The sequence below is a fragment of the Polypterus senegalus genome, chromosome 4, assembly GCF_016835505.1.
Source record: "Polypterus senegalus isolate Bchr_013 chromosome 4, ASM1683550v1, whole genome shotgun sequence".
Lineage (NCBI taxonomy): Eukaryota > Metazoa > Chordata > Cladistia > Polypteriformes > Polypteridae > Polypterus > Polypterus senegalus.
In genome coordinates, this window is record NC_053157.1 from 227,181,206 (window position 1) to 227,206,587 (window position 25,382).

At 39.6% G+C, this 25,382-nt stretch overlaps 1 protein-coding gene across 2 annotated transcripts in view; it reads left to right on the forward strand.

Moving 5' to 3' along the window:
• Positions 1–23,459, forward strand: part of LOC120528090 (CD209 antigen-like protein C) — a 39,258-nt gene extending 15,799 nt beyond the window's left edge. Inside the window, exons 4-6 of one of the 2 annotated variants that reach the window (XM_039752109.1) lie at positions 10,865–11,016; positions 14,201–14,319; positions 23,211–23,459. In XM_039752109.1, coding sequence (XP_039608043.1) covers positions 10,865–11,016; positions 14,201–14,319; positions 23,211–23,232 — 293 coding nt within the window. In that variant the 3' untranslated portion in view covers positions 23,233–23,459. Of the gene's footprint in view, positions 1–10,864; positions 11,017–14,200; positions 14,320–14,969; positions 15,549–23,210 lie in introns of those variants that run through there. The other variant, XM_039752108.1, reaches the window with a different exon arrangement.
• The last annotated feature ends 1,923 nt before the right edge of the window (positions 23,460–25,382 follow it).

The window sequence follows — 25,382 nt, forward strand, 5'->3', positions numbered from 1 at the left end:
GGGGTTGCTTTTTATATCAAACAGAATTTAAATAGAAAGTGCTCCTCAGTGGGACGATTAACCCCATCTTAGTGAGGACATGTGGCTTTGTCTGGAAAGCATTAAGGAAAGAGGCTTTATTTTAGGATGTTCGATAGACCACCCAACGAAGACAGTAATTTCAACACACATCTTTTTAATATTAAAAAGGTAAGTTTACAGGGGGATATTATTGTCATGGGGGATTTTAACTATCCTAATATTAACTGGGATAAACAGTTTTTAGAAGTAATCAATAACTGTTTTTTAACATAGTATGGTAAATCACCAACGCTGGTAGAAGCCTAAAAAGAAAAGACTGGGATAATCTTTTAAGTACGGAGACAGTCGAGGAGCAGTGGAACAGGTTTAAAAATGTTTTACATGTAATGCAGAAGTACATACCTAAATTTGGAATTAATAATTAATTAAATACAAACTCTGCAGTAGGTTAATAAAGTGTTAAAAAAAAGTAGCTGCAAAAGAAAAAAGAGCTTTAAAAGGATGTGAAATGATGCAAAAAGACACTATAAAAATGTTTGAGGCAGCCACCTCTTACACTTGAAAGTTAGTGTGAAAAAATAAGACAAAATGTGAGAAATAGGTCTTTACAGACCTGAGTCCAAAATAGAACTGAGGTAACAGACAAAACATGGTGGTTTTAAAGCTGGACATGAACCAGAAGTAGCATAATCGTGCCTGGAACCAGAAGTGATGTCCTTGGGTCCAGAACCAGAAGTGATGTCTGCAGAGGAAATAGAGAAAGGATTAGTGCACTCTGCCACTCCCTGGTCCGGCATGGAATTACCTTCTTTTGAACCCTTTAGTTGCCTCGTATGAACACGTGTGTGACACAGTCCCTCCCCCAGTCCAGACCAATTGGCTCAGGCATTCCTGACTGAGAAGTCGTGAATCCGAGAAAGGGCATCAGCATTGTCATGGAGAGAGCCCTGCCGATGAACGAGCAGAAGCTTGTAAGGCTGCAAGCCTAAAAATCACCTTGTGACATGCAGGTACGATTCTTTGTGTAAGGCCATCCACTGTAAAATGCATGATTTGTAACCAAAGTGAACTCATGACCTAAGAGATAATACTCCAGCTGTGTAATCACCCATTTGATTGCCAAGGCTTTTCGTTCCACTACTGCATACCTGGTTTCCAGTTTCCAGGAATACAACGGGGTTCTTGACACCATCATCACTCTGGCTCAGCATGGCACCAAAACCTGTTTCAGAAACATCCATCTGAAGAATGAACGGCAAACAGAAGTTACGAGCATTCAAGACCGGTGCTGACGTAAGGGCCTGTTTAAAGTCATTAAATGCATTCTCTACATTGATGTCCCACACCGCATTGTTTGGGTACCTCTTCTTTGTTAGGTTAGTCAAGGGCACCCTTCTCTTGGAAAATCAGGCCACTAAGCCAAGAAATAATTAGATTTGCCTCTTGGTGTTTTGACTGGGCCATTTCAATATAGCATCTACTTTGGAACACTGTGGCCTCACAGTACCCCGGCCCACTAGGTAGCCTAAATATTTGGCTTTGCTTGGACCTGCTTTAGGTGTTCCTTCCATGTGCTGGAATAGATGACCATGTCATCTAGGAAGGCACCACTATAGGAGTTATGAGGAGTGAGTTTATCCACCAGACGCTGGAAGGTTGCAGGTGCCCCATGTAACCCAGATAGAAGGACACGATACTGCCAGGGGTTCTAAGCACAGTCTTAGCCTTTGCAGAGTCCATTAAAGGAACCTGCCAGAACCCTTTCATCATGTCAAGTGTGGTCAAGAACTCAGCCTGTCCTAGCCGCTCGAGAAGGTAATTTACTCGTGGCATCAGATAGGAGTCAAATTGGGAGATTTGATTAAGCTGCCAGAAATCATTGCAAAACCTCTAAGTTCCATCAAGCTTAGGGACCAGGGCAATAGGGCTGGACCAGAGACTATGACTTTCAACTATCACACCTAGTTCCAGCATGTGCTTGATTTCCAGTTCTTGAAAAATCGCCCTGGGCTCTGTCATGATGTCATGCGCGATCAGGGAGGTCCATCCAGATTTCTCACTCACTACCTCTGGGACAAACAGGATAACTGTCTCCAGCTCTCGTAACTGTTTGGCGGTCAAATTGGGACCAAAGTTAAGTTCTGTTTTGTGAGCAAAGAGTGAATGGGGCTGGCCGGAGGAAGCGTCAGGCTCCCTTTCCTTCCATGGTTTCAGAAGGTTCATATTATATACCCGTTCACTCAGTCGACAATTGGGTTGTCTCACCAAAAAACTGATGAGCCCCTTTCTCGCCTTAACTTTGCAAGGACCATGCCAATGGGCTAATAATTTGGAATGGGAGGTAGGAACAAGGACCATGACATGATCTCCAGAATGGAATTCCCGCAGGGATGTGCTACGGTCATAACAACGGACATGAGCTGCTTGCGCCTTTTCCATTTGAGCTTTTAGGATGGGTTGAATTTTTGTGAATCTATTGCTTAACTGCGCAATATATTCCAGTATATTTGTGGAGGGGAGGGTCTCCTCCTCCAAACCTTCCTTTAGAGTATTCAGTATGCCCCGAGGTTGCCGTCCATACAATAATTCAAACGGTGAAAACCCCGTAGAGATTTGTGGGACTTTCTGATATGCAAAAAGGATGAGGGAAAGGAGCTGATGCCAGTTTCTCCATCTTCGCTGACCACCTTGCGTTGCATCTGTTTGAGGGTCTGGTTAAACAGCTGTAGTAGATAATCATTTTAAGGATGATATACCGAGGTCTTTAAATCCTTTATCTTAAGTAACTTGGCTGTTTCCCTGAATGTCTCTGAGGTAGTGGGCATCCCCTGGTCTATCAGGACTTCCTTAGGGATGTCAACTCGTACAAAGATCCCTACTAATTCCCGTGCAATAGCTTTGGAGGTAGCTGTGCACAGCTTCGGGAAATTGGGTAGCATAATCAACTAGGAGTATTATGTATTTGTGTCCTCTAGCTGAGGCTTATAGGGGACCCACTATGTTGACCCAGATATGTTCCAATGGGACATCAATAAGGGGAATGGGAAACAGAGCACCATGATTGCTCATGGTTGACACTCCGGGCAGGACATGAAAAAGAGGTGGACCTCCTCATTGATTCCCAGCCAATAGAATCAGAGCTTAATATGCTCAATGGTTTTTTTCGGTGCCTAGGTTACATCTCAGGAGGTGGGTGTATGATATTTCACAGACCTGCCACCGGTAGGACCATGGGACTAACAACAGTTTTATTTCTGAAGAAGTGTCAGTGCTAAAGGGATGTGAATCAAAGCCTGCCTGACACTACTGCATTTTTGTTGTACAGCAGTTTTATAAATAAACTTACACCTTTCACCCTTCGTTTTTTTACCTGTGTCTCATCGTCTCAACTGATCCTGTTCGGTTCATGAACTATTAGATATCCAGAATGTAGGCTGGGGCCACTTTCCCACTACAAATATCAAATGACCTCAATGGGCATGGTTTCATCCCGGGCTGCCGCAGCGCCTGATGATGATGTTTCATTGTGCAACGTCCCGGGAATCGCCATGTCAATCTGAGTGACCATGTCTCCCCACTCAGCCGACTCTGTACATGGCATGGACACAGCTTGGGACGCATCTTTCTGTCCATCACTAAGCCCAATTTTTGTTTAGGAGTGGTTAGTGTTGAACCGTTTTATTATTAGACTACTCTTGTCCCAGTATCCCTTGAAATGGAGGGTTTCAGAGGACTGATACAGTTAATATTTTCAACAATTCCTTGTAACTTATGAAGCATGAGGCGATTCTGTACTGGTGGGTGTCTCACCAGGTCAGACTGGTCTTAACTTTTAGTCATTGTCGAGTCAACATGAAGCGGCAAGCAACAATGGAGCTGTTGCTGCCGGAATCTATTAGGGCCGATACCTTAAGCCCATTTAAAATTATTACTCCGGTACAAGGGAATGATAGGAGATTAACCAGAGCACAACACCCTTCCTCTTCTGTCTCCCCGCTTTGGGTCAAATTTCCACTGTAACAGTTTCCTCACCTGTTGGCCCAGGGCTTCCCTTCAGTTCTTCGGATTAGCTGGCTCAGCACTGTTTCAGCTGTGGAATGGCCAAATGGGAGAGACAGCTTGATGGCTGAGGTCTCCAGAACTCTAAACAAATCAAAACCATATTATGTGATATCATCAGTTAAATTCTGCTCCATACTTGTAAAATTTGTATTTTTATACTGTATTGACGATTTATTCTGTTCTGTGTATTGTATTGTATTGTATTGTATTGACCCCCTTCTTTTTGACACCCACTGCACGCCCAGCCTACCTGGAAAGGGGTCTCTCTTTGAACTGCTTTTTCCAAGGTTTCTTCCATTTTTTCCCTATAAGGGTTTTTTTGGGAGTTTTTCCTTGTCTTCTTAGAGGGTCCAGGCTGAGGGATTGTCAAGAGGCAGGGCCTGTTAAAGCCCATTGTGGCACTTCTTGTGTGATTTTGGGCTATACAAAAATAAACTGTATTGTATTGTATTTATTATATTAAGACATTAGGGACTTTCAGAACTAGGCTTGATGTTTGTTTAGAACAATTAAGTGGATAGGACTGATGAGCTTGTTCTCCTCTAGATTCTTCTAATGTTCTATTGTTGTAAAACAAGGAAGCATTCTGGAAGACTCATTTAGCTCTATCTAATCCTGTCTCACTCTCAACTTATTATGATACAGATTAAAAATCACAAAATGAAGATACAAAGTCAAAAACCAACACCAAAAACAGAGAAGAACGTGCTTGTTAAGGTGGTTAGATTCAAAGCCTGAACTAGGGTTTTTCCTCACTCACTGGATGCAGTAGTCAAAAACTAAGTAGGAAAGGGGACAGAGGAGAGGGAGCAGGTGCCTTGACCTTAATTTGAAAGAGTCCTCGGGATCATGACCACTTGCATATGCAGCTAAGACATAAGTTCCTGAATCATGCAAAGAAGGATTCTTTAGAGTAATGATTAATGGGTTACACTGATTCTTAGCACACTCATGAGAGGCATGTCCCTTTAAAATAGAGAATCGAGTCTTTAGGCCATACTGAGTAGCCTGCCAGGGTTCATAACCCCAGTCATTTGGTCCTGTGTTTGCAAACACATCACTCCAGAAGCCACATTCAGAGTCAGATGAAGCAAAACTTGAGTCAGAGTCATAAACCGGGTAGCTCACACAGACATATTTGTCAGGCCATTCCCATTGCTCCTGTCTGCCAGTACAGGGAACAATTGCACAAAAGTCAACCTGGAATGAGGCAGTTTCCTCAACCTGGAAAGTCAGTGTCACCCGTGAAGTGGATAATGGAAGAAAAAACAACAAGAGTATGTATATTATGGGTGCCATCTTTTGCAGTGCGGCGTGAATCCAGGCGGGCAATCCTTCAACCTTTACAGCGTGTGGTGTGGACAAAGAACTTGGAACGGTCCTCTCCACCTAGGCTGATGCCAATGTTTCCTCCGGGTGTCTCGAACCAGGATCCAGGTGCCCAAGGGAATCGGCGAGTCTTAGATGGAGGGCTGGTTCTCCAAGCCTGATTAACCTGCTCGTGGACTTCCTTCAGGGACGCCTCGGAGGCCTGTAAGACTAGAGAGAAGATCATTGTCCACGGTATGCAGGTTCACATTTCCTATAACCATGCCAACGGGCATGGGTCGTCCGGTCAGGATTTCAAACGGCGATAGCCCCAATTGCCGGTGTGTCCGTCCCCTCAATCCCATTAAAGCCAGGGGTAAAGCATCTGGCCAGGATAAATTGGTTTGTTCACAAATTTTTGCAAGCTTAGCTTTTAGGGTGCCATTGCATCGTTCCACAATACCCCCACTTTGTGGATGGTATTTGCAGTAATGATGTACATTGATCTGTAGCCAGGTAGTCAATTCATTTATAATGGAATTCACAAAGTGAGTACCATTATCTGTCTGTAACTTTGGGGATGCCCCATCTTGGAATAATTTCTTTAATTAGTGCTTTAGCAACCGTTTTGGCATCATTGCGTTTTGAAGGGAAAGCTTCTACCCATCGGGAGAACACATCGACAATCACAAGGCAATATCGGTAACCTTTAGACGGTGTTAGTTCAATAAAATCCATTTGGAGGTGTTCAAACGGACCCATTGGGTTAGGAGTAACGGCGGGACTTACCTGAGTGCCTTTTCCTACATTAAACCTTTGACATAATGCACAGCGTCTACAGAATTGCTCTGCATATGTAGAGAAGCAGCTATTTGATATGCACAACATAAAGATATATGCAGGAACAAAGATACAGTACAATTACAACAGTTGCTAGAAATAAGTGAACCATATTCACAACACATACACACAGAGTTTGGACTGAACAAATGCAAAACAATTCATGTGGAAAAAAGGAATTCTTATTGAAGATGGGTATACCATCAAAAATGGCAACCGAATTGAAATCCTGGCAGATGGTGAACTAAACAAATACCTTATACAAACTTATACAAAGTAAACAAGTGAATATACTCATATAAAAATATACATCACGTCTTTCACAAATACTCAAAACACATCCAGTATGTTGGTCATAAACAGACCTACAGCAGCTCCAAAGGGAAACAGAAACACTACAAACAAAACACAAACAACACCACCACAAAGCAGCCATAGATTGAGTCTTATATATACAATTAATTTCCACAATGGGCAGATTAATAATTGAAGAAAATTCTTCCACACAAAACAGCATATATTAAAACTAGACACAGAAACAAACTACCCACAACTTAATCTCCCTACTACAGACGTCATCAAAGAGAACATAACAATCACACAACTTAAAAATAATCATGAACTCAGAAAACATTACACTCTGGCTTAGAACTGGCAGTGCTATGCTGACAGTGTATGTGCCTAAGGAGAAGAAATCTGATATGTACTTCACTATTCATCGTCTCTTCCTACAAGAGGCATTTCCTGGAGTATAAAATAAACACTTTCACAAAAGGTATAAAAAAACCAAGAAAGCTTTTATTTAAGAACCAGTAATGGCACACTACACTATAACGTGCAGTGAATACATTTGACTCGAGCATTCCTAGTTTTCATACTCTTTCTCTGTATGTTTAGCACTAGTTTGCTCAGAGGTTGATGCATTTACTGCTTCTTGAGCAGCTCTTCTTTTCTCCTCCATGGCGACCCGCTGCTTCTCATCTTTCGTCGGCATCTTCTCCCATTAAAACTGATTAAATCAGTTTTTGCGTTGCGATAACCTTAATTTTTCACTTAAGCTGGCACTTAAGTCTTCAATCTGTCTCACAAATAATTCAACATATGAAAAGGTAGTGGAAGTGATGGCAAAGGTGGTAGGGATGAGAACGGCGCCCATATGCATGTGGCGCACAGTGGCCCTGCTGGCTGCTGTTGAGAGTCGATTCTACAATAAAATAAAATAAAAATAAAAAGAGAAATAACCTTGGAGGTCAATCATCACCCCTAAAGCAGATAGTAGACGTCACGTGTGCCACATTTCAGATCAATAGGTCAAACGGTTTGAGAGCTACAGGTGATTTAAAATCCTGGGCAGACAAATGAACAGTAACATATTATATATAAAGATAAAACTGTACTAAAAAAAAATTGTTCAAATGATGTTGCTCTGAATTGTATGATTGAATTCTGGCTGGGGAAGATGAATACAGACAATTACTGTGTCAGGAAGGGCATACAGCTTGCTAAGTCGGGGATGGATGAGTGCAGGTTGAGTGCTGCTAATTGACACATTTCCAAAACAAAGATGATTATCAGTAGAGCAATTGGCACAGTGATAAAGATATTGAAGATTTCTCGTGTATGTCAGTAAAATGAAGGTGGTCAGGGACAAATTACATTTTTGCAGGCCTCAGGGATTCTAGTGTTAAATACAACATTTTTGTCTTTCTTAAGTAACCACTCCTTTCTAGGTGACTTAATGTCCTTATCTTTGGCAAAAAGCATCCCACAGATTTGGCTCTTCAATCACAGTAGTCCTGGTTTGGAGCACAGGATGGGTTGAACGTCTCTTTTAATGCACTGTTTCACTGAGCAGACTTTGCAATGCTGCTTTTCCCTGATTGATGGTTGCAAAAATTAATGCAAGTCTAATATTGAGCAGTTTTATGTGGGCTTTTTGAGAATGCAATCAATATGGAAGACATCCTCAAAATCATGTAAATTGTGTACATGATCCTGCCTTCACTGAGGTGAAGCCTGAACTTCTCTGGTGCTGGAAAAACCCAAATGATTCTCTTGTTTGAGTTGTTCTTTGGACACTGGGTGACAGTGGTGTGTCCAAATGTATCTGTAGTTATGAAATTCTGCTTAAATTTCTCATAGCGTGAAATCATTTGATTGAAATTCTTAATGGAAAATTGTATGCATCAAGGCTTTATTTCAGGAGTTGAAATGTTTGGCACATGTTGTGCATAGCCATTGATCAATTTCAGCTGTTCAAGAAGAATGGAGTCAACTGACCCATAAAAAATACAATTTCTCTGTTGGTTTTAGCTGTGCTGTATGGACAAGCAGAAGCCTGCTTGTTGCTGAGCGTAGGCTGCCTCAGTCTCAGAGTGTAAGGTTGTGTGATGGCCAGGACTGCATACTGGGCTACTTGTTGTGTTGCAATAGGCTCTCATTTATTCCAATCCTAATACGAACTAAGAAATATAGCAAATGGATTAATGGCTTGTTCTCAGACTCAACTAACCATTCAAACACTTCCAAGCTGTCTGATTATTATTGCATTTTTAAAATAATACTGTTTTCCTTATATAGGATACTGTAATAAGAACACAGGTTTAATGTCACTGTGCTCTGTACAAAAATTATTTTATAAATGCATTTACATGTACAGGCCAGGCCAAAGTTAGCCCACAGGAGCTCTCTGAATTTAGAAGTGCTGGGCCAAGCATAGAACAAGATAGACAAAGACAGCTGGAGGAATGTATAGTCAGCCTAAAGCCAGATGTGTACTATTTTGTCCTCTGTTAACAGTCAGCAAAAAATCTTCTTTCCTTGTTTGGAAATGGACTATTTACCTAAGTAAGGGTCTGCAGGTAGAGAAGGCAGTATAAAAAGACTTGGACAGCAGCCAAATACTTTGAAGCCGACTGACGGATGGATGGGTGATATCGTCATCCATCCTGAAAAGCCTTCCAGCGCAGCAACGAAAAATGGCAGACTGTATAGATCAAGATCCCACCTTGGTATCGTCATGCTATTTGGCTTCCTCGTCTGTAATGCCACATAAATCGTCAGTAAAGAAAGCTGCTTTTTTCTCTTATGTGATTTTTACCGCCGTATCACTATGGGAGAGGTATCGATTTTTAATATCATATCTATATAGTTTTCAGTTACTTAAAAGACCGCAATTACAAAAGAACTTATTCCAACTAGGGAGCTATATTGCCCCTAAAAGGAAACAGATACATTCCACGACATTTTGATTAGTTTGAACATTTTAAAATTATATTTTTGCTCCCAAGTATATACACCAGGGTGATACATTTTCTTTTTTTAAAATTTTATTGAATTTATTAAGAGCAAATTATTTTCCATATAAGCAAGTCAAATTTTACAAAACTAAGTTCAAATCAAATCAACCCCCACCCATGAAAAAGAGAGCTAGGCCAACAGAGCAAAACATTTAATACAGAATAAATAAATAAATAAATAATCCTCTAAGTGAGAATTAGATTTTTTCCAATTTCAAACAGTATATAATATCAGTTACCCATTGACCTTGAATAGGAGAGTCAAGATTCTTCCAGTTGTCCAAGATAAGTCAATGTGCCAATAGTGTAGTAAAAGCAATTACAGTTTGTTTGTCTTTTTCCACTTTAAGCCCATCTGGGAGCCCACCAAACACAACTGTTAGTGGATTAGGAGGATTTGTGACACCAAGGCTGTCTGAAAGGTATTTAAAGATTTTGGCCCAGAATGATGTTATTTTGGTGCAGGCCCAAGGCATGTGGCTCAATGAGGCTGGAGCTCGATTGCAAAGTTCGCAGGTTGGATCTAGCTCTTGAAACATTTTGGACATATTTAAATGAAACAGATGTGCTTGATATCTTATTATAAGTTAAATAATTGTAAGCTTTGCAAATATGGAGCTCGAGTTAATTCTGTGCATGGCTGCCTTCCACTCCTTTTCTGAAATTTTGAGTAAGTGATCCGTTTCCCACTGTACTTTGAGATCTTTAATAGGGGGAGACTTTAAAATGTTTTTATATATTACGGAAATGCTGTCTGAGTCCTCAAGACTGATCAATATTTTTACCGGAACAGAAAGAGGTGAGAGGTGAGAAAAATTGGGCAGATTTTGTTTAGCAGAGTTTCTGATTTGGAGGTAGTGAAAGAAATGTATTGCTGGAAAGTTAAATTTGGTGTGTAATTGTTCGTAAGATGAGAAGATGTTAGGGTGTTACATTTTCAAACAGCTTCAGGATGCTGTATTCAGATTTTGGTCTGGACATTTTCTGTGCAGAGACTGCATATTCTCCCAGTGTTCATGTCTAGACTCATTCATCCTAATAATATGAAAATTTGTTTAAATGATGACCCGGAAGAGGCCAGTTTGAGTTTGTTTGATGAGCTGACATCCTGCCTTTGATCCTCAGGCTGCAGGGATAGATAGACTCCCACTCCCTTTAACCATGAATTGGATAATACAGGTTGAGAAACATGGACAGATAGATAGATGGAGAGAGTGACTTGTGCTTTAAAGTACATGTCTAGGAGATGAAATGTGACTGTTATTGACCCAACTTTTAATGTGATATCTTCTCCTCAGCTACTCTTTCTCTCATCATTTGTTCTTTTTTCACAGGCAGGACTTGTTATGTCTGTTCACAGAACTGGACGTTGTTCAACTCAAAGTGTTACTTCTTCTCCAGTAAAAAGCTAAACTGGATAGAAGGCCTTGATGGCTGCAGACAATATGGTGCACACCTGGTAATCATAGAGAGTGAGGAGGAGCAGGTATGGCCTTTGTGTCTACTTGGATTCATACAGTGTGGTTAGAAAAATGCAGTACTTGAAAGCTTCAAAAGGCAATAGAAGTCTGGATTCGGTGATAAAAAGGACAGAATAAAGAACAAGCATTAAGCCAAATAAAGATCTATCTATCTATCTATCTATCTATCTAGGGGTTCAAAGGTAAAATAAAATTCCATCTCAGGTTATTACAGATTTTCATTTTTCGAGAATATCTTCCCAATGATTTATACCATACTAGTTATTCTCATTCTTTCTGTTTTTGTCTTCCATTTTATTTCATACAAATTTTATACAAATTTGTTAAAACACAGAGAAAACAAAGTATAAACTGATTAACACAAATGGATAGCAACAACATCTGTCCATTAATTAATACTTCATAATGAGCAGACAGGTCTAAATTGGACCAAGTTAAATCGTTAATTTGCAGCTGAATAAGAAAATAGGAAGCAATTAAACACAGAATCTAGCTATTTAAGACTAAAAGAAGAAATTAAGCACTGGGAATCTGAACAGGGGAGTGAAATAAAATGAAGCATACAAAATGTTACTTCAGCAAGAACCATTGGTATCTAAATATGAAACTGAGTTTGAACAAAAACCTGCAGCCAGAACTTGGGTACCTGTAGTCCCGAGCCAGTGAGAGCTCGTGTGTCACTGACAAGGAAGGATTTCTATACACAGCAGTTTCATTCTGAAGTTCACCTTAACTGTGTGACTCTCTAATTCTGAAATTGTAATAACTGTATGGTGCCTATCACTCTGAGGAACAAACTCTCTACATAAATGTTATAAAATGTACTACACTGCTTTTTTATTTTTGTAGTCCATCCATCCATCCATCCTCTTCCGCTTATCCGAGGTCAGGTCGCGGGGGCAGCAGCTTAAGCAGAGAAGCCCAGACTTCCCTCTCCCCGGCCACTTCTTCCAGCTCTTCCGGGAGAATCCCAAGGCGTTCCCAGGCCAGCCGGGAGACATAGTTCCTCCACCGTGCCCTGGGTCTTCCCCGGGGCCTCCTTCCGGTTGGACGTGACCGAAACACCTAACCAGGGAGGCGTCCAGGAGGCATCCTGATCAGATCCTCGAGCCACCTCATCTGACTCCTCTCAATGCGGAGGAGCAGCGGCTCTTCTCTGAGCCCCTCCCGGATGACTGAGCTCCTCACCCTATCTTTAAGGGAAAGCCCAGACACCCAGCGGAGGAAACTCATTTCAGCCACTTGTATTCGCGATCTCGTTCTTTCGGTCACTACCCATAGCTCATGACCATAGGTGAGGGTAGGAACGTAGATCGACTGGTAAATTGAGAGCTTTGCCTTACGGCTCAGTTCTTTTTTCACCATGACAGACCGATGCAGAGCCCGCATCACTGCTAATGTCGCACCGATCCGCCCTCACTCGTGAACATGACCCTGAGATTCTTAAACTCCTCCACTTGGGACAGGATCTCGCCCCCAACCCTGAGAGAGCACTCCACCCTTTTCCGGCTGAGGACCATGGTCTCGGATTTGGAGGTGCTGATTCTCATTCCAGCCGCTTCACACTCAGCTGCGAACCGCTCCAGAGAGAGCCGAAGATCACGGCCTGATGAAGCAAACAAGACAACATCATCTGCAAAAAGCAGTGACCCAATCCTGAGTCCACCAAACCAGACCCCTTCAACACCCTGGCTGCGCCTAGAAATTCTGTCCATAAAAGTTATGAACAGAATCGGTGACAAAGGGCAGCCCTGGCGGAATCCAACTCTCACTGGAAATGGGCTTGACTTACTGCCGGCAATGCGGACCAAGCTCTGACACCGGTTGTACAGGGACCGAACAGCCCTTATCAGGGGGTCCGGTACCCCATACTCCCGGAGCATCCCCCACAGGATTCCCCGAGGGACACGGTCGAACGCCTTTTCCAAGTCCACAAACCACATGTAGACTGGTTGGGCAAACTCCCATGCACCCTCCAGGATTCTGCTAAGGGTGCAGAGCTGGTCCACTGTTCCGCGACCAGGATGAAAACCACACTGTTCCTCCTGAATCCGAGGTTTGACTATCCGATGGACCCTCCTCCTCCAGAACCCCCGAATAGACTTTTCCAGGGAGGCTGAGGAGTGTGATCCCTCTATGGTTGGAACACACTCTCCGGTCCCCCTTTTTAAAGAGGGGGATCACCACCCCGGTCTGCCAATCCAGAGGCACTGTCCCCGATGTCCATGAGATGTTGCAGAGATGTGTCAACCAAGACAGTCCTACAACATCCAGAGCCTTAAGGAACTCCGGACGTATCTCATCCACCCCCCGGGGCAGTGCCACCAAGGAGTTTTTTGACCACCTCAGTGACTTCAGTCCCAGAGATGGGAGAGCCCACCTCAGAGTCCCCAGGCTCTACTTCCTTATTGGAAGGCATGTTAGTGGGATTGAGGAGGTCTTCTAAGTACTCCCCCCACCGGCCCACAACGTCCAAAGTCGAGGTCAGCAGCGCACCATCTCCACCATATACGGTGTACTGTTTCCCCTTCCTGAGACGCCGGATGGTGGACCAAAATCTCCTTGAAGAGAGATTCTTATTTTTGTAGTGCAGAAATTAATTCACACACGTCATGAGCGAAGTGGGCTCATTGAAGAAAACACTGACGCCAAATAAAAAACCAAGATGGGTGAGCATGAAATAAGATGGACATGCCATCATGGAAAGTGATGGAGCTAAATTAAAGAATTTAAACAGAAACACCTGTCAAGTCCCTTCTATGGAAATCGCAACATTACAAATTACCCATAGGAATATATAAAAAGTGGTACTTGGCTTCCATGAAACTTACATGAAAAATAAAATGACAATAAAAATAAATCCAGACCATCTTTTCTGTATGTGTCATTTCGTTCTACGAGGTCTGCTTGCCCAGAGGGGGCTGGGCAGTCTCATGGCCTGGAACCCCTGCAGATTTTATTTTTTCTTCAGCCATCTGGAGTTTTTTTTCTGTCCTCCCTGGTCATCAGACCTTACTTTTATTCTATATTAATGAGTTTTGTCTTATTTAAATTCTTACTTTGGTTTTTTTTTCTTTTTCTTCATCATGTAAAGCACTTTGAGCTACATTTTTTGTATGAAAATGTACCATATAAATAAATGTTGTAGTTGTTGTTGTTGTTGCTTATTCAAACATATTTTGTTTTTAGACATTTTTATTAAATGAGGCGAGCAAAAAAGGTTCCGGCTACTGGATTGGTCTGAATGACATGGCTACTGAAGGTCAATTTGTCTGGGTGGACAACAAACGTCTGGACCCAAGCAAAAGGTACAGGCATTAAGCAAACCCTCTGTATGTGTAAGTTTTAAAGATGTAGTCTACCTGGTGGGACAAATCAAATGACATTCAGTTAAATTGTGGCCAAAATAAAAACAGCACAAAAAACTGAAGTAAAAAAACAGCAACTGTAACCCCATTCCATTTAAACAGATATTGGGTTCAAAATTACTAATCAATAATAAAATACAAAAAGAAAGTGATGGTGGGAGGAAACCGTTGTCTCAACCTAGTGCTGTCCTTATTTTAAAAATCCAATGTTCTGGTCTTGTCTTTTCTAGGACTGAGAAACAGAAGAACACGGTTGTTTGCTTTTGCTTTGTGTCACTTGTACATCACAAGTCTTAATCGCACCCACTTTGCCTTGTTGTCACTTTTGTTCCCTCTAGTTCTCTTTTCATTTCTCCCTTGCTATGGATTTTCTTTTTTTTTTCTTTTATGTCATCTTTTTATCTCCCTTCTCGTTACCTAGTCATAAAACTCCCACATTCTTTACGGATTACTTTCCTTATTTACCTCCATGATTCCTTAGTGCTCTTAAACAAAAACAAAATCTCCCTTTTGTGTTTAGTTTATTTTGGATGTGTATTTGGTAGATTTTGTAGTCAACAGAAGTTCTGAGACTTTGTATTTTCTTTCAGCTTCTGGGGTATGAATTGGGGTGGATCGATGGAGCCAGATAACTGGAAAAATTTAGAGGACTGTGTGCATATACAGAAAACCATTATTTATAGTGGCTGGTATGATGTCCCCTGTTAAGAGACAAAAAACGCAATCTGTGAAAGAGCAGCAGATGTAATTCCACTATGACTTTTAAGTGATAAATCAGACAGAATCTACAGCATCATTGGGAAATTCTGGATTGACTGTAAAGGAGACCACTCACTCAGAGACGCTGATTTATTTTGCAGTGACAGATCACTGAGAAATTTTAAAAAGTGCATTTGCTGTCATTGTGACCTGGTCACATAGTCACGTTCAACTTATTTCTTTGAGTCTTTTGAATGACACTTTTAAAATACTTGATAGTTAAGCCATATGTGAAGAAAAATACTTGTTGAAAGGTAAAATTCACATTAAACAATATTTCACAGTACTTTGTAATGCAATGTATGGTTGTAGAAGACAAAAAATGTTAGTGGAGGTCAGAAAAACATGGACATATGGACATATGAGCATGCAGAAAATGACCAAAAGATTGAATAAGCAAAGAAACGGGCAAGTCAAAAGAAGTTGCAGGAGAAGAGAAAAAGACTCAAAAACAAAACTGCAATTCAAAAATCAAAAGTAAAAATAATGAATTCCTGGTTTAATGACATTACTCTGATTTACAGGAAAACAAAGTAAAAATTACTTTGAAAAAATGTGTTTAATCCAAAGCTAGGATGTCATCTTAGCAAATCATAACGATCCAGAAAGAAAGGTACAAAATGATGTTGCAAAAGTACTGTGTATGTATAAATAACCACAAAAACAAATGTTAAAAGCAATAAAATGATTCAGAGTGCATACAAGAGTGCCAAATCCCAGGAGGTGTTAAACACACCATTTCTTTGTGAGTAGACTGATGACGTTGAAGTGAAGCTTGCTGGGAGTCATGAAGGCTGTGTGTACGAGGGACATAAACTGCATGGTGGTTTCCAGCAAAAGACAACATGGATTAATTTGCTCTTAGCAATATAAAATTACAAAAACTCAATCTATTCAAATCATACCATCATGTTTAAGGTTTAAGGTTTCTTTATTTAGTCATGTTTACACAAGAAAATATGAAATTTGCCTTCTCAGTTGCATCTAATAACTGACAGAATGAGATAAAACAGACTAATAGAAACAAGAAAGGTTAAGGTAAGGTAGTTACACTAAAAAAAAGAAGAAAGTTACAGGATATATATTAAAAGCTTAATCATTATCACCGATATTTCTTATTGAAAAGTCGTATGGCACTAGGAAGAAAGGAGTTCCTGGAGCGATTTGTGTGGGTTTTCAAATCGACTATCCTTCCTGATTTACTGAAGTTTAGTTCTCCATGTAATGGATGACCGTCATCAGCTGAGATGATTTCCATTTTCTTTAACATTGCCCTCTGCCATACACTAGTCAAATCAGTGTATGTTTTACATTTCCATATTTTTACACATAAAGTATGTAATAAACATAATGTTAGTAATACTGTAGATTGGGCAGTGCCTTTAATGCATCAGTTAGTAAAATACTATCATGTAATAAGACTTTAACAAGGCTACGCCTAAGCTATCCAGAGGTATCAGCTTGATTTTGAAATCTGTCCCTGATTTGGTGTGTGACATTAAACATATAAAATGTTGTTGCACTGTTTCTTTTGTACATTTATAATCCTCAATGGATTTTAGTAAACAGTGTTTAAAATGCAATAAGGGATGTGGTGACTAAAGCCAGTGTCTATGAGATCTCATTTTGTCAGCTTCTTCTGTTTACAGGATGGTCTTTTTGTTTGTCTAAATAACTTGCTGTTTTATCCTTTTTCTCCTCTAATGAAAAGAGCTAGAGCTATTGGTTTGAGCTCTACACCTCAGTGTAGGGATATTCTGATTACAAAGCATTAGGACAAGTAGCCACATCCTTTACCCTGGAGAGATTCGCACAAGGTAGCTGTAGCATTATTGGTAAAGAAGAAACTATCTCAAAGTAAGTGTGTATTTGTGTGTGTGAACAGGCATCTCAGGCCTTCAAGAATCTGTGTGGAGGTGAGAGGGCATAGATGGAAAAACAAATGACGTGGGGTGTTGACATAGAAAATGTGTTACAACACACTGGTTCTCCCACCGCCTGACACAACTTTGCTCAGCAATGAATGTACCTGGATGTTGATCTAGAACTTGACTGATGTCTGTCTACCTGCAGAATTGGTCTCTTTGCAAAAAAATAAAATCAGTTCAAAGTTCAAACATCAGTATCAAAACAAAATTTGGTAATGTTGCAGTTATTAATAACGCATGCTAGCTTTTTCATAGAATTGGCATGCTGTATTCACATCATTATACTCTAAATGGAAACACATATTTTAAGAAAGCAAAGAATATAAGATTGACAAATGACAGGATATCATTCAGTCTATGAGACTGGTTAGTTAGTAGTTAAATTATTCAGCTATATCATCAATATACTTTTTTAAAGTTGTCAAGGTCCCCGCTTCAGTTGCATTAATTAGATTCCAACAATGTGTTGTGCGTCAAAGTTTTTTCAGACTTCCACTTCAAAAGCACCTCCCCTTAACTTCTGCTGGAATTTTCATGCTATGTAGAGAAGTGTTATCTACTGTTAAAGATTGCTTTATTGAAGAATGATTGTAAAATGGAGAAGTTAACCAAACCAAAAGTATGCAGGAGATGTCTGAGCAAAAAAGACTTTGGTCACATAGTGGAAAAACAGCACAGAAGACGGTGCTGCAAAAGTGAAAGACAAAGAGTGCAACAGAACATACAGAAGCATTTTTGGTTTAATTTAAGTAGAATTTGTGCCACTTCAGTGTTATTCTGGGTACACATGACTATTGTGAGGGCTATTTATAATACAAAATACATATTAACACTTTCAACTCTTAAACTGCATATAAATAAATGCAGGCCATCGTTAATTGTAATTTGAGTGCAGCTACCCGATGCTATGCTGATAGATTTTTTTTAATTGTTAGAAATCAAGATGACTACAAGAATTTGAAATAAATTGAACTGGATTGGGCTGATTGAAATGCTTAACTATGAAAGCAGAACTGTAGGCGTAAGAGTGTGGCCAGCAACATTCACAGTTTTAAAAAGTATTATTATTAGATTAAAGAAAAAAAAAAACTGTGACAGAATAATCAAGTCTTAAGGAAATTAAAAAAAGCTTTGCAGCATAAAACTTCACTCACCTCCTTTTAAATATAGACATTGACCGTTCATTCATCCACGTATCTATCTTTTGTAGACCTACTTAGTCCAATTTAAGGACGCACTTGGATATTTTGCAAAAAATTATCAAAAACAGAGAAAAAGTGAAGGGGAGTGGCATCCATTCGGTTATCCAGTGCTGTGCTCATAAAATGATCTAAATTCAGTCCATTCTTGCAAGTTGCTTCTCAGGAGAAAAGCTGAAGAAGCAGTAATAAAAATATCCATATTTTTGTGTTTTGAGTGATTCATACTCAGTGCATCTATTAAATTAACAAACTGATTAACTAAAGAAAAAAAAAATGAAATGCCAAGTGTAAATCAGATACCTAACAGAAAAGGTGAAAATACAATTTAAATAACACAATAACAAATTCAAATACCAAAGAGCACACATTAAATTTCTGAATAATTAAGCAAAAGTGCAACAAAAATACATGATAGCATAATTTAAAATTCAAGTAATATCATTTATCAAAGTTCTGAGCCAACCATCATAAATGAAGTATATAATAGACAGCATTCCTCTTCTATGTTTACTTCATAATGTGAAAATCATTAGAAATAAAATGCATGAACCAGAGACAGCAGTACCAACTTGGGACTATGATAACGTGAGATTTATGAAGATGTAGCAAAATTAAGTTAAAGAAGAGGAATGTGATATGTTGTGGACTAGGAGTCCCAAAGTGCATAAATCCCCATGAGTTCCAGAAACACTTTCAAAAAGGCTCCACTTGTGACTATGTTGGATGCCACCAAACCCTGGCTAAATATAATCAATCAATCAATCAATCAACATTTATTTATATAGCACATATTCATACAAAAAAAATGTAGCTCAAAGTGCTTTACAAAATGAAGAGAAAAATAGAAGACACAATAAAAAATAAACATAAGCCAACATTAATTAACATAGAATAAGAGTAAGGTCCGATGGCCAGGGTGGATAGAAAAAACAAAAAAAAACTCCAAAGGCTGGAGAAAAAAGTAAAATCTGTAGGGGTTCCAGACCAAGAGACCGCCCAGTCCCCTCTGGGCATTCTACCTAACATAAATCAAACAGTCCTCTTTGTATTTAGAATATAAAGGCAACGCCGAATCTTTGTGAAGTAAAAATGTTAATTGTGACAAAAATTCTTGGAACAAGAATAAAGCTCTGCAGAGCACAAAAGGAAAAATGGAGTTGCCTAAAACAAAATACAACCCAGGCAAACAAGGCTCCAGTACAGAATTTCAAAACGAGGTGAAAAAAAAGAGAGCAATCCAGAAACCCAACAAATCAAAGAAACATGAGAAAAAGGCAAAAGTAAACTCGGCACTCCCAGACAATTCAAACTGAACCACAAGGAACTGTGGAAGCCCCTCTGGAATTATATAATTCCTGACGGTAATTGGCAGATGGTTTCACCTTTTGGAAGACCACCCAAAAAAAAAAAAAACTTGCAACATAACACGGGCAGCTTATGTAGAAAGACAAAACCAAAAACAGAGAAAGAGGCAACAAAATCAACATAAAAAGAAACAAAGATGAACAAAAGAATGAGCGGTCATCATATCATTTATAGCTCGAGAACCTATAAAAATGACAGCTCTGCACAGTCTCAGGTGTTTTTTCCAACTAGTGTGGCAAAAAGGCAAGCAGTGGTTTTAAGGATAAAGAGTAGAGAATCGGTCAGAGACTTCAGAGACTTTCAGAATCACTTCAGAGACTTATTAATCTAGGCTCAAAATATGTTTATTCCATTCAAGAAGTTCCAAAAATGGATACACAAGATCCACAAGATCACTGTGCAAGAAAATTTTTAAAATAGCTAAATAATTCAGACTTAGAGGAATACCAGTCACTACTGAGAAAGAACAAAAAAGCATTTAAAAGGCCAAAAAAAAAACCCTGAAAAAAATTTGGTGAAATGAAAAGAATCAGCAAGCAATTTTAGGACTAATACAATTAAAAATGATAAAACAGAATTTAAGAAACTTTAGGGACATAAAAAAAGAGATGGAAATAGCAAATGGATTAAATAAACATTCATTTAAGTATATTTAAAAGAAGAAACAAAAGGAATGCACCATACAGAAGTAAAAACAAGAGTTTAAAACAGAAGAGTCAGGTGTGCTTCAAGCCCTCAATACATTGAAGACTAATAAAATCTTCAGAACCTGATGGGATTTTACTAGTTGAACTGAAAGAATTGAAAGACATCATCTATAAACTTTTATTATTAGGCATATTTGAGCAGTCACTTCTGAGACAAGAAGCACCTGACGGCTGGAGAGCTGCAAACGTGACTCAAATCCACAAGAACGGTAATTTAAAAAAAGGGTTTATTCTATAACTTTCATAATTCTATAACATGCACAATTATGGAAACCATAATAAGAAATAAATTAGAAAATCACCTATATGAAAGTAGCTTAATAAATAGCAGCCAGCAAAAAGTCCTTCATATGGTCTCACGCTGAAGATTATTTTTTGAAACTAGAACCCAATGGCATCAGAAGCAACCTACCACCTGGATCACAAGTTGGTTAAACAGCAGGAGAATGCTCCACATGGAGTGTGGTCATCAGTGGAGCCAATCATGGGTCTGTACTTGGACCATTATTTTTTCTGATTTATATTGATAACACTGATACTGTTGTGCTTACTAAACTTGTAATATTTGTAGATTTGAAGAACAGAAGATATTGTGTAGGCAGCAAAAATAATTCAGGCAACCTCCTGAAAATGCAGTTTAATCTAAGAAAGTGCAAAGTGCTACATGTGGGCAAAAGGAACGTCAATTATAAATACAAGATGGGAAACACCGTCCAAAGGAAGCAAACTCTGAAAAGGATATAGGATTTGCATTGACACAACATTCCCCTTGTTTGAATAATGTGCAGAAGCAATTAAATACACAAATAAAAAATTTGGTTATATTGAAAAAACTGTTAAACATGCTTACATTATACAATGTACTAATAAGACCACATATGCAGTATTGTGTGCAGTCTAGTCATAGGACTACAAAAAAGACATAGCAGGACTTGAAGCTGTGTAGAGGAAAGCAGTCAAGTGAATTCCAAGATTTAACACTAGAATTAGCAGAGCCAACGAAAAAACTTGTAATTCCGGCCCACCTTAAACCCCTTCGCACCTCACTGTCAGCCTCTTTTCTCTGCATTTTTTTGTCAATGATTTCTGATATGTACTATACAGGTCATAAAATAAGTTATTTGACATCATGGACAATAAGATGCCTACTAATTCAGCATGAGCAAGAACACTCAATAAAACTGAATAAAAAAAAATTCAAGTGACGGTGAAATACGAAGAAGGCAGATTCAACAGCGTTTGTGTGTCAGCTTTTACCCCTCTAGATCAGAGAATTTCCAGCTCCATTGTCTCAAAATACCACTCACATCTACAGTTATTCCCAGTTTTAGATAAAAAATAACCACGTCAGATCTGGGGCAGGGGCGTGGGGGGGAGATCTTTGGACATTATATTGTGATCGAGAAAATAAGAGTGAAAAAAAAAGCTAACTTTTACAACCCCCATAAATATTCACCGGCCTTTACAGACACGAATAAAATGCATGTTTTTATTGTATAATAGTAACAATAAGAGCAGCTCACTACTCAGAACAGAAAAATCTGCAGGGCAGCTGGTTTCGAACTCATGACCTTTCGATTATAAGGCGACAGCTCTAACTGCTGCACCACGGAAGCTGTCATATTGTAGTTGCCCATTTTATGGAAGTGTTTATTTGATATTTGGCCATCAGCCTTTACATATTATATACAGTAGTTCAAGTGTACATTTTGTCATTTATTACTAAAACATGAAAATCATTTTTGTTTTAATGATTTGTTTACATAGATTGTTTAGACACAAAACACACATCAAGTTATTTCCCCTTACAATTCTGAGTAGCTCACTCCCAGATAATCAATCAAGGCAGGAACTGGGAGAACTTCTTGGCCGTTCTGAGGTGATGGGGGAGGATGGTATAAGGCTGCTTGCTGCTTGGGCTTATCAACACATTTAGAAGACAAAAGAGGCTGACGAAGAGGTGCAAAGGGATTTAAGGTGGGCCGGAATTACGAGTTTTTTCGTTGGCTCTGGTAATTCTAGTGTTAAGAACATGTTGTACATGTGAGAAGACTCTGAGAATTAAACTTCTTTTGTCTCAAGCAGAGAAGGCACTGTGAAGCCATACAAATTCTTTCAACTAAAATATGAATCACATACTCAAGGGTAACAGTGAAAATTAAGGGGAAATGAATTTAGGAATGAAGCCAGGAAGTAGTTTGTCTATGACTTGTTAAAATTCCATTAATGAAGGATATAGCTGATAATCAATGGAAAGGTTGTGTAGTGTGATGTTGGGCTTAGTCACGAGAACACAGTGCTTCTCTCTTTCCTAGAGGTTATTGGGCATGTCTTGTTCTCCATGTCATGGATTAATTGTTATCTCTTACAACACCTTTAACAGCATGTTGCATCCTCCATCCATTATCCAACCCACTATATCCTAACTACTGGGTCACGAGGGTCTGCTGGAGCCAGTCTCAGCCAGCACAGGGCGCAAGGCAGGAAACAAACCATGGGCATGGCGCCAGCCCACTGGAGGGCACACACACGCGCAGGACAATTTGGAATTGCCAATGCACCTAACCTGCATGTCTTTGGACTGTGGGAGGAAACCCACGCAGATACAGGGGGAACAATCAAACTCCATGCAAGGAGAACCCGGGAAGCGAACCCGGGTCTCCTAACTGTGAGGCAGCAGCGCTACCCACTGAGCCACCGTGCTGCCCCAGCATGCACCAATACATGTCAAATTGAGTTACAGACAAAGTACAGTCTATTCAATCTGATCATAAAGTTGATGTCAGATGTTAAGGATGCATAAAGGATTTGATCTGTGATTTCCAATAATTCCAGAGGTTAACTACAAAGCCATGTCTCCCTTTCTTCAGATATCCCTGCTTTCAAGGATAAAGCTACTGATATTATGCTGCCACAAAACTGCTCCTTAACTGAGAAAAAACTGAGGAAGGTGACAAGCAAATATAAGTCTGTGTCAAAAAAGTACAGCAAGTTGTCAGAGGAACACAAGATTCTAGGGGTGAAACTCACTCACCCAGTTGTCCGCAGTGAATCATAAAAATGCAAAGCTTTCTGTAAGATTTGCAAAGCTGAGCAAACAATGTCCACTTAAAAATTAATCTTCTCAAGGTAAGTAACTTAAATTCCATTTCCTTATTCCCTCAAAACCAGGAGACTACCTAAGGGCCATATTTACGACACAGATAGTAGTTCTTTCAGGGTTTTTAGTAATTTTCTTATAAATGTGTTTTCAACAAAAGCCCTAGTGAGTCCAAAATATAGGCATTTTGTCACATATTCATATGTATTGTACATGACTGGTAAAGACAGATATTTTTTGGTACTTCTCAGGAAAGTCCAGTAATCTTGAAGTCGGAAAGACTGTGGTAACAGTTGTGGGGAAAGGAAATCTAGTCAGAGCAATGAACTGGGAGTGAGACAGCTACATCATTGAGTCTAAAAGTGTAAAGGAGAGTTTTAAAAAAAAAATTAATTTGCCTTTCACAGAGAATTAGAGTTCAAGGTCAAGGTCCATGCTGTATTCATTTCTTTTTTTCTTATAATGATGTAAAATGAGGACGTTTTTAAGTTTCCACTATAAAACACAAACATTGCATAATATTGTTGGTCAAACATCCTGCCATTTTCTGAATGCTACTGTGTCTGAATGAACAGCAGGGCTGTCAAACTCAGATCTTAGACAGCCACAGTTACTGCAGGTTTTTGTTCCAGCCACGTTCCTAATTAGAAACAGGTTACAGAGGTAGGCTTTTGCCTCATTGTTTATTGAGTTTCTTTTTAACATTAACAAATTTTGATTGTTTAGTTTTTTTTTCTTAACCACCAGTCAACAATTGTGATTGGCTCCAGCAGACCCCCGTGACCCTGTATTTGGATTCAGCGGGTTGGATAATGGATAGATGGATGTTCTGTGTGATTTCTTGTCTAGTAAAATGTTTCGCTTCTAGTATGTGAAACTGATTTTGTGCCAGCTGAAGAAGCTTGTCTAATTGTTGTAGGTTTATACCTGGGTGAGTGCACATGTAGACAACCTTTTCTTTCAGCTTAATGATAGAACTTGAAAGCTACAGACCTTTCTTGTACAATACAATACAATACAATACAGTTTATTTTTGTATAGCCCAAAATCACACAGGAAGTGCCGCAATGGGCTTTAACAGGCCCTGCCTTTTGACAGCCCCCCAGCCTTGACTCTCTGAGAAGACAAGGAAAAACTCCCAATAAAACCTTGTAGGAAAATGGAAGAAACCTCGGAAAGGCAGTTCAAAGAGAGACCCCTTTCCAGGTAGGTTGGGCGCAGTGGGTGTCAAAAGTAGGGGGTCAATACAATACAATATACAGAACAGAACAATTCCTTAAGACAGCATAATAATAAAAATTTTAGAATTACGGTTTAACAGTAGATGATATGACATAATTAGGTTTGGATATTTTTAGAGTCCTGGAGACCTCATCCATCTAGCTGCCTCCCCATTTGGCCATGCCACGGCTGAAACGTTGCTCCGATGAAAGGACCCTCTTTCCCATGATTCCTGTGATCCTCCATCAGGGATGACTTTACCATAGGCAGGCAAACAACTTGGCAGGTGGGCGTGGCACCAATGGCCACATTTGGGTACCGAGAAAAGAAACAGAATAGGTGAGGGTTAGTATTCAAATATAATTATCATGTTACTTATGTTATAGTGCTAATGACTAACAACAGAGATGCAGTATGTACAGTTAATCAGCAGCTCTAGTCAGGATATGCTAAACTGAAGTAGTGAGTCTTCAGCCGGGATTTAAAGGCTGAGACCGAGGGGCATCTCTTATGGAAGCAGGAAGACCATTCCACAGTTTAGGGGCCCTGTAACTAAAAGCTCGACCTCCCACTGTTATTTTATTAATCCTTGGAATCCTAAGCAGACCGGCATCTTGAGATCTTAATGTGCGCTCAGGTTTGTAAGTCATGATAAGTTCAGACAAGTAAGCGGACCTTGGCCATTTAATGCTTTATATGTTAAAAGGAGGATTTTGAAATC